This window comes from Arachis stenosperma, chromosome 10 (assembly GCF_014773155.1).
Source record: "Arachis stenosperma cultivar V10309 chromosome 10, arast.V10309.gnm1.PFL2, whole genome shotgun sequence".
Taxonomy (NCBI): Eukaryota; Viridiplantae; Streptophyta; class Magnoliopsida; order Fabales; family Fabaceae; genus Arachis; species Arachis stenosperma.
Window position 1 is genome coordinate 10,977,514 of NC_080386.1, and position 11,016 is coordinate 10,988,529.

Below are 11,016 nucleotides of genomic sequence, written 5' to 3' on the forward strand. Positions count from 1 at the left end.
CTAACCTATAAAACGGTCAACCAAACCACAAAGTATAATATGATTCTGTTTCCTGTTTGATATTATGAAAATCGAACAAATCACGGCACATAATGCACCGTATGCTATAACAGCCGCTTGCCTAATCTCATACAACCTAAAGCAAAGAACTACAAAAGATGAAATTTTTATCGAAAAATTGAAAAAAATTTTGAAAACTAAAAATTGAAGAGTGGAGATTAGGGTTTAACTTACTTGTTGGAGAAGAGTTGGGAGAGACTTTGAGAGAGGAGGTGATCGGAGTGAGTAACGAGGAGAAAGTTGTGAGGGTAGAGGATGGCTCTCCGGTGGAGGGAAGCAATGGCGGCGAGGCGAGGAGAAGGGTTTGGGTGTGCGACCGATGAGACGGAAGTGGTGGAGGAGGAGGGAGTAGAAGTATTGTCGTTGGAGGGGAGGGCGGCGGAGAGAAGGGCGACGAGCTGGTTTTGGTGGTGGTAGTTGGGAATGAGAGTGGTGGTGAAGAAGAGTTTAGGTGGTGGTGGGATTTGAGATTAAAAGAGTAGTGGTGAAGATAAGGATAATTTATGAATTTTAGGTTTTTTTAGCGTTTGAATGATTTTGTTGTGTAGAATCTATATTTCATAAATACAAATGATAATTTTTTTTATGAGTAATTATATTAGCGTTTTTAATTTTTGTGGGTAGAAATGATAGTTTACTCTTAAAACGCTATATATGTTTCTTTTGGTTTCTTAAATCTTGGTCATTTCTCTCAGCAGAAGGTAGCAGGATAGAAGAGGCCTACAGGACCAACAGTAACAGTGGTGGCCCACAATGAATGGGCCATTCGTTTGGTATGTGGGCCTCTAAGCCCAAATTAAAAGGCCAATTAAGTTAGGAATGAAGAGAGTAGAGCCTGCTCGTGCTCGTGTTGTGGGTATGGCGGTGGTAGTGGCGTCTTCCGTCGCCGTCCTCTTTCCTTAGCCTATGAGCCGTTACTCGCTTCTCCAAACACCCACCACCTCCATCATCACCATCATCAACGATAACAACTATATAAAACACAATCGTCTTTCTCTCACACAAAGGTTTTTCCTTCTCTCTATTTAACCTTCCAATTCCTGTTTTATTTAACGCTAATTGATTATAGTCGTAGACTCTATGCTTCAATATTCGTTATGCTGTTGAAATGTTGGTGATTTGGATTTGGGTTTCCGTGAGTCTATTCATGCAGTGACGTTTTCGTCATATCAAATTATTCAGTTATTTAAAACTGAGTATCCAACTCTTTAAGCCTGCCCTTTGTTTTGGATTTCTGAGCTCTCAAGTTTCAAATTGCTTCAGCTTCTTTTGGATACTTGCTCTTGTTGTTTAGCTTTCTCTTACAAGTTACAACGAAGAAGAATAGTGGCTTCCCTTACATTCTTCTATTCACATCACATTGCTTTAGCCATTGAAATTTGGAAAAGGATGCTATAGTATAGACTTACTTGTAATTCAAAGTGTTTGTTTTAGCTTTTATTTATCAAATTTGAGATGAACATTCCAAAAAATTATGGTATTGATTTTCATTTTACAAATTCTAATGATCTTTATCCGTAGCACCCTCCTCAAGTTATTGATTTTTCAATTTAAGCACAGGAACTGAAAATTTCAGCTACATGCAAATAAAAAAATGTTTATTGAATTGTGGCTTTTGACCCCCATTGTATCTATGTTTATATTGGATCTTTTCTGGCATCTTTGTGACTCTTATGTGAGATGAGAGCCTGCAACTCAGGATGGTTGGAGATCTCACTATATGGAATGTGTGAATTTTTGTGGTTGTTCTTGATGTATGAATAAATCCACCATAAGTGAGCTGCTGTGCTTCCATCTCCCTGCCTATTGTTTTGTAAATAATTTGCATTTTGCTTTTTTTTGTTTTTTTTTTTTTTTGTTTTGCAGATCTATTATATTATATGCTCAAGAATGGCATGGAGGGAGCTTGGAAGAAAGGTAAGTTGTCTTTTCTTTTTATAGCATATTCTTTTCACTAAAACTAGTAGAGGTTGCACAGCTTGCAAGTGATTGGGTTTGTCCTGTAAATAATAGTATGCCATATAATTCACAAAATTCATTTATTTACTGACACTGGACTGTTTAATACCTGAATGCAGAGAATTTATATGAATACTTTTAGAACTTTGAATACATCATCATTTAGGCGTGTTGTAGGATCAAGCTATGGATCTACATGTACTACAGAGTTTGTTTACGCATCAGCAAGATGCATGCCAGGTAATTTACATGCTTATGCTTTTAATGTTATATCTCCTGCAATTATAATCTTACAAAAATTCTGTGAACTACTTGATGCAGACCTCATCAGCCACTCATCTATAGGAGTGGATGGTTTGTTTAGTGGGACAAAAGAAGGTGGTATACGGTAAGATAGTATTCAAATTTCTTGTTTCAAAGAAATCATTTGTAACATTATAGATTCATATTTTAGCTAGTACAATGATGATTGTATTCGTATCGAAAATTGTTGAGAGAACCATGATCTTACATCAGGTAAAGTTGTGCATTTGCATGGCCTATGGTCTCCAATTGTCTGATGTGGATGCTGATTTGAAGAGTTCTTTTTGGAAAACTTTGGTAACAATTTGACACTCACTTGGAGTTGTCTTCAGCTCTTCACTCTTCTAATATATTATATATGGTCTAGTTGTTAGCCTTGTTCTAGTTGTCTAGTTGTCTAGGGGATTTGCTTAGGTGATGAGGTAACAGCTTCTTTAATACACTAATCTTTTGTGTTAGTTTCAGTCTTTTAAAACTACTAATTTTTTTTTTCAAAAAAAAAGAAACTATTTCCTACATAATAAATAGTCACATGATTAACATGCAGCTTTTTAATGGAGCTTTTAGTCTAGAGTCTAGATCATGTGAGTATTTGGGCTTTGAAAGACTAGGCTTAGGCTGGCTTTAGTAATATGCAAATAACCCTAATATAAATTGTCCTGGATATTTGTGTTCAGCATCTTTTAGCTGTAGTTGGAAATTTCAAAGGATGTATATTTTGATTGTACTTGAAAGAAAGAAACCGGCATTATTTGATAACTTGAACTGTGTAAATTTTTTGTGATTGACCTATACGTAAAAATGCTTAAATTACAAAATGGTGGTGGTGACAAGTTTGGTTTATGATGCTAGGTGCTTCCATGCTAGTCCTGCAGTCTGGGCAAGAAGAGGTGATGAGCCATTTGGGTTAAAGACCCCAAAGAAGGAGAAGTACATAAGAAGGGAAGGTAGAAACCAGCCACCTGTTGAAGCTCGATATGTCCCTCGTAATGTCAAAGCACCAAAATCTAATTCTGATAAAACAGTAGAAATCTTTGAAGGCATGACCCTTGATGAACTGGCGAAGCGCACTGGAAAATCAGTATCTTCTTTGCAGGATATCCTCACAAATGTTGGTGAAAAGTTAGAATCAGAGTTTGAGCCTCTCAGCATGGATATTGTAGAGCTTGCTGCAATGGTATGTGCCCTTCTTAGATAATGTTAAACTCGTGAATACTCGAAACTGGTGGCCCAAATTGGTCCCATTCTGTCCTTACTATTTCTAAAAAGAAAGAAAAGGAATGAATAAGACTCGGCCAATAGTATAAATAAGGTTGGATTTTGATGGTGGTCCCTCCATTCTCGAATAACTGTCCATCTTCAAGGCTAAAGTTTTTAACGATTCCCTGTCCTTTTAGAAAATCTAGAAAGTATCAATCATTCACTTAATATTAATAATTCATTAGAGTTATTAAATGAGAGGGGATAGTTGGAATGAAAAGATCATGATAATGTGAAATAATTTACTCTAACATTGAAATGTATTTGATATTTTTAAAAATGGACGCTTATTTGAGAATTGAAGGTGTCATTAAGTTTATTTTGAATCGTCAATGTAGCCCTACACATATGTATAGTTACTGGTTTTAAGCAGTTTGCCTTCGATCTTGGTCGATATTATTGTCTTATTTTGCCATATGGTCACTGCCTTTTAGGTTTCTATTTCTTGATCTTTTCTCATTATTTGTTATTGCTACTGTAGGAGGTTGGGGTCAATGTGAAGAGGTTACATTCGGCTGAGGGTACTGAAATCGTACCTCGTCCTCCGGTTGTAACTGTGATGGGCCATGTTGATCATGGTAAAACTTCTCTTCTTGATGCTTTGCGTCAAACATCAGTGGCAGCCAGAGAGGCTGGTGGCATAACTCAGCATCTAGGTGCCTTTGTGGTGGTCATGCCATCTGGAGCATCAATCACGTTTCTCGACACCCCTGGTCATGCTGCATTTAGTGCAATGCGGGCAAGAGGCGCAGCAGTCACGGATATAGTAGTGCTAGTTGTTGCCGCAGATGACGGAGTGATGCCTCAAACACTTGAAGCCATGTCCCATGCAAAAGCAGCTAAAGTACCAATTATAGTTGCAATTAATAAATGTGATAAACCAGGTGCAAATCCTGAGAAAGTGAAACTGCAGCTTGCTTCGGAGGGCTTACTGCTGGAGGAGATGGGTGGTGATGTTCAGGTCATTGAAGTTTCAGCACTTCAAAAATCTGGATTGGATAACCTAGAGGAAGCTTTACTTCTTCAGGCTGAAATGATGGATCTGAAGGCACGAATTGATGGGCCTGCTCAAGCTTATGTGGTAGAAGCAAGGCTTGACAAAGGACGTGGTCCATTGATAACTACCATAGTAAAGGCAGGAACCTTAACTTGTGGTCAGCATGTGGTTGTAGGCTCTGAGTGGGGAAGAATAAGAGCTATTAAAGACATGGCAGGAAGGTTAACTGAACGAGCAACTCCTGCAATGCCTGTTGAGATTGAAGGGCTTCGAGGCTTGCCAATGTCTGGTGATGATGTTATTGTTGTTCATTCTGAGGAGCGAGCCAGAATGCTGAGTTCTGGTAGGACAAGGAAGTCCGAGGAGAATAGACTTAGGAGGAAATTGAATGAGGACATCCCATCTACTTTGGAGTCATCTGAGGAGGTTCCACAGAGGGTTGAGATGCCAGTAATAGTGAAAGCAGATGTTCAGGGAACTGTTCAAGCTGTTACTGATGCATTAAGAACTTTAAATAGTTCTCAGGTATGTAAACGATTTTTGTGTTAATGTGATAACCTCATCTTTGTGCAAACACATGCTGCTCACCCTCACACATAATTAGCACAAAATATTTTGCATAATCTACAATCCTCATGAAAATTGAACCGGTGTTGTGACATTATCACTAAATATCAATTGAAATGAAACATAAAAGTCAAAATAACAGAGTTCAAGTATTGTAGTGGTGTTAGAGATGTGTAAACAAAAGCCATCATAATCCAAGAGCTTGACCTTTTAGTATCTCATTATCGGTTATATCAAGGAATCAGGTGTTCAATTCTTGTTTTAACTGTTATAATTTTGCCCAGTTGTCAATATTGACGGGCTTTCATGTAAATAGTATCTTTTGTGATATGAATGAAAGCCATTCATGGGCATGCAAGTAGGAGTAGGAAATATGGTTATAACTTATACGGAGTTCTTATTAGAGCTCAACCCGGCAACCCACAACCCCATGGCACAAGGCCTTGGAGAGATGTCACTTGGCTTACAAGTTACTGGCGTCTTTACAGATATTAATATTTGCTGCTAAACAATTTCTATTTTATTGCCAGGTTCTTGTGAATGTTGTTCATGTTGGTGTTGGCCCTATTTCTCAATCTGATGTGGACTTGGCACAAGCTTGTGATGCGTGCATAGTTGGATTCAATATCAAGAGTCCACCTATTGCTCTTAGTCAGGCAGCAACTCGTGCCAGTATCAAGGTACTCTAACTTTATGCCTTTCTTACAAGGGTACTGCAATTGAGATTAAGATTCTGTAACTTGTAACTTTGAATATGTTCTGACATCATTGACGGTATGGTTTAATTGCAGGTGATTCTGCACCGTGTTATTTACCACCTTCTGGAGGACATAGGAAATTTGATAATAGAGAAGGCGCCGGGTACTTTTGAGACCCAGGTAGCTGGTCAGGCAGAGGTGCTGAACATCTTTGAGGTGAAGGGCAGCAAAACAAAGGGACCTGATGTTATGATTGCCGGGTGTCGGGTTGTAGAAGGTTTTGTGGCAAGGACGGGAACCATGAGGCTTCTGAGGAGTGGGGAAGTTGTGTTTGAAGGACTTTGTGCATCTCTTAAGCGGGAGAAGCAGGATGTGGACAGTGTGAAGAAGGGTAATGAGTGTGGATTAGTGATCAATGATTGGTATGATTTCAAGATTGGAGATGTTATTCAGTGCTTGGAACAGGTTGTGAGGAAGCCCAAGTTCATAAAGTCAGAGAGTGGTGCTGTTCGAATTGAGTGCTGATCCAATTTTGTGGTGAAATTATTACACACCAAGCCAGCAAATAGGAGGGTATGTCAAAGTAATTCATTTTTGTTGTACCTAATGAAGATAAAGGTGGTCATTAATTATTGAGGTATAATTTAAATAGGATAGTATAATAGGTTTTTGACCAAGCAATGTCAAAGATTTTAGTATATGAGAATCACAGATCTACCATTTTATAGAATGTGTTATATTCAACCATTTCATAAACCCTCAAAAAAACTCGATGATACCACTACTATCATCATCTGCCATCACCGATCCATCCACAAAAATATGAAGAATCACCTGAAAAAAACTTGCATGTCAAAAATTTTACAGCAATCACCATTTATTTTTCAATATATACCTGTATGGGGGTGGAGATAGGACGATGAAGCAAATCTCGAATGGTGGACAACGCTGCACACGTAAATATGCGAACGGTGAAGAGGAAGGTGGTGGTGACAAAGACAGGCAAAGGCAAAGAAAGGAGTGAGGTGTAGCATATCTATTTGCAAGCAATGGAGAAGCCAGAGAGCCAAGGCAATGTGACACTCCAGGAACGACAATGTGGTGAGAAAGGTAGTGATGAAGATAGAGACGGAGGCGATGAAGAGGAAGACATGATCCATGAAGAAGAGACAAATGAAGTGGTGGCAAAGGGTGTAGGCAAAGGCTGTGAAAGTATCGGCGGTAGAGGAGGTTGGATGAGGAATTGGGAGAGAGGAGAGACTAAATCCCCATTGGTCTCTGAAATTCACGCTATTATTTTATTTTGGTTTCTGAAATTCAAAATTATCTATACTAGTCTTCCAAATTCAAGTCCGAGCATCAATGTAGTCTCTCAACTTTTTTTGGTAATGACTAGACAAATAGAATGCTGAGATAGCACCCTCCTTATCACGCTGGATGATGAGTAACGACATCGTTTATCCTTGGCACCCAAACAAGTAAAAAATATCGTCGCTTTGTATATGAAGGAAAAAAAACGATGAAAACCTAAAATAAAGTATTCTTCTTCTCTACTTCCATTATTCTTCATTGAGTAAAGTATCATTTTTGTCCTCAACGTTTGGGGTAAGTCCTATTTGTGTTCCTAACATTTAAATCGTCTTATTTGTATCCCTAATGTTTATAAAAGTGATTCAATGTTATCCTACTATCAATTATACTAACAAATCAGATTATATTTTTCAATTATTCTCACTTGGATATATTCATTCTCAATTAGATCTCACTTGGATGTGTTCGATTTTAATATTATAGCCACTGTTTGTGTTTAGATTCAATTATGTCCTTAGAAAAGTGAATTATGTAAATGTTGTAGGAATTAGTTTTAACTTTTGATGAGCTATTTTTCGGAGTGAATCATCAATTCTATCCCAAACATTTGTATTCTAACTTTAAAAAGAGATTTTTAAAACTCAAACTAAAGAGTTCTAATTGACGGCAGGATAACATTAAATCACTTTTACAAACGTTAGGGATACAAATAGGACGATTTAAACGTTATGATACAAATAGGATTTACCCCAAATGTTGAGGACAAAAACAATACTTTACTCATTCTTCATTTTTAACTTGTTTGGGCATCAAGGGTAAACGGCGTCGTTTACTCATCATTCAGTGTGGAAGGAAGGGTGTATCTCAATACTCTGTTTGTCCAATCATTTTTAAAAAGAGTCGAACCATATTAGTACTCGGACTTAAATCTGGAGGACTAATATAGATAATTTTAAATTTCGAAAATTAAATTAAATAATTGCGTGAATTTCATGGACCAAAATAGGAATTTAGTCGAGGGGGAAAAGAGACGCTCATCACAGTTGAAAAAATGAAAGGACGAAACTGGAAATAGAAAAAAAGAATTGGAGGAAATTGTATCAGGATTGTGTTTAATGACATGCTAATAAGTTCTCGAAAAAATAAAAGGGTTAGTGCTTTTTGAAGTAAAGGTATTCCAAAGTTCATAGAATATTTTTTAGGTTTGTTTTAGTAAAATTTAAAAAAAATAGATTTGATTTGGTATATTTTTTTGAAAAGATACTTATATTTTTTAGTAAAGTATTAAATTGATTTTTTATGTTTGGGTATAATTTTGTTTTACTCTTTAAAGTTTAAAATGTTTTATTTAAATCTAAAAAAATTTCATTTAATTTCAATGTAGTTTTACCGTGAGGTTAAAGTTAAATAATCAATACATGTCAGCAGCACGAAAATAAGGTCGATAATTTGGAGAACAAATACAAATTCTAAAGACACAAAATCAACCGTGGATGCATCAATACATTTATTTATCATTTTTCTTAGCTAGTTCTATAAAAAATATTTTATTTAAATTGTAATAAAAATTATAAATAAATATATTGATGTATCCGAAGTTGATTTTGTGTCTCTGGAGTTTGTATTTGTTCTACACATTATCAATCTTGTTCTTATACTGCTGTTATGTAGGACATTCTGTTAATTATTTAATTTTGACCTTACGGTGGGACTACATTGAAACTAAATAAAACTTTTTTTTATTCAAATAAGACATTTTAAATCTTAAGGATCAAAATAGAATTACACCCAAAGTTAAAGGAACTAATTTAGCACTTTGCCCTATATTTTTTAATAGCACAAGTTCTTCATTCTAAGTTTGGTAAATAAAAAAGATCATGCATTTGTATTTATAGCTTTTTAGATTTAGTTTTTAAAAGTAACTTATAAAAAACTTAACTTTTAAAATATAACTTTTAAAAGTTATAGTATTTATGTTTGGTAAATTAAAATAAAAATAATTTTGAATAAGTACAAATAACAATAATTATATTTGATAAAATAATTTTTGAAATTTAAAAATAATATAATAGATATAAGTATAATAGTTAAATTTAAAGTGGTAATGGATCATGCCAAATAATGAACTCATTTGAACTAATAAACTTCTATTTTATAATAACATGTGATTCAATTACATTAATTTTAGTATGATATTATTCAAACCAAAATAAATGTAATTTTTTTAGTATAATTTTTTTATTTGAATTACTAGTTGTGATGTATATGTACTCATCATTTTCCTTATTTATATTCTTATTATGATATTCATTTCGGCGAATATCTTTAAAATTCAACGAATTTTTTAGAGACTCAGTAGAAAATAATACATTATTTATTATAAATTTTATTCTCCTAAAAATATTATCTAAATTATTTTTTTTATCAATAGTAGATATAAACTTAATACCTATATTTTTTTGGATTATGCTACGTGTATACCAAAATCAGCCACCAGTATAAAAGACATGCTGAAATACAAATACACTATAAAAATAAATTAAACCACATATATATTTATATACAAATATATTGATGATTAATTTTAGTAGTTAATTTTAGTGTATAAATAACCTTTCTTTTTTTTTTTATAATATTTGGTGTAATAACTCAACTTTTTTTTTTTTACTACATCAAAATACATGTTCCCAAACTATCACTATTACAAGTAAATCTAAGAGAAAATAAAGATCATCATTATATGTTAAAAAAAGAAAGCACGAAGTCCCTCGTAACAAACAGTACAACCACTTTCACTTTCACATTCAGCAACTAACATTTCACAGTTCGGATCCGCAGAAGGGGCAGAACCTGAAGTGGGCCTCAACCGACCGGTCACAGAATCGGCACCGCAAGGCATCGGAAACAGCCGCCGCCGGAGACAGCGATGCCGACTCCTGCAGCCGTGGTGGGGGGAACATGAACCTGCAATTGTGGCAGTACAAGAGAGGTTCCTTCCCTGGCCACCGCCAGACGGGAACAAAGAAGAGCTTCAGAACCTTCTCGTACTCCACGAGGTCGGCACGTGATCCGCAGTTTATGCACCTTCCCACACCGGATTTTAGCACCTGCCGCACTTGCCGCTCTAACCCACCCGCAAAGAAGAAGAACATTGCTTGGTCGTCTTTGTTTGGTTGTTTTTTCGGGAGCTTTGCCTATTGATTTTGGCTACTTCAGTATTACTATTTGTTATTTTTTTAGATCTGGTTATTTTATTTGTGGGTTTGGCGTGATGCTTTTCGAGAAGAACCTTGAACTTTAGCTTTTTTTTTTAATTGGACGTTTATTCTTTTTAAAATGAAGAGAAAATTTCTCCTAAAAAAATATTTGTTGAGTTATTACACCTTATATATTATGCATTTTTTACGTATTTTCATTATAAAAAAATTACAACAATTAGACTTATATTTATTATTGATAAAAAAAAATCTAAGTAACAAGAGTATTTTTAAAATTTTTTAAAATTTAAACAATTTTATCTATAAAAATTTATTTTTTATGGTTATAAATTAATTTTAATTTTTTGTAGTTAACTTTTTTAGCATTATAATCAAATTTTTGTTTTTTTTTTCAGAAAAAATAACAGAAATACCTAAATTTTAGGAAAATAAACACAATTCTTACAATCAACATAAACATTTTTTGAAAAGAAAAACACAAATTTTGTATATATAACAGAACATAAACAAGGGAAGAAGAAAAACGTGTTGAGAGGAAAAAGATTTTTAAAGAAGCCAAGTGTGAATTAGGTAAAAAAATTTAGCAAACATTGCTTGATTAATTTGATCACATGAAACATTAATTCAATTTTTTTTTTTTTGG

At 34.8% G+C, this 11,016-nt stretch overlaps 1 protein-coding gene across 1 annotated transcript; it reads right to left on the minus strand.

The window, feature by feature from the left end:
- Positions 1-9,807: 9,807 nt before the first annotated feature.
- On the minus strand, positions 9,808-10,459 carry LOC130956516 (uncharacterized). The gene has a single exon (XM_057883567.1). The coding sequence runs from the start codon at positions 10,305-10,307 to the stop codon at positions 9,975-9,977; it is 333 nt and encodes a 110-aa protein (XP_057739550.1). The 5' UTR covers positions 10,308-10,459; the 3' UTR covers positions 9,808-9,974.
- Between the last annotated feature and the right edge of the window lie 557 nt (positions 10,460-11,016).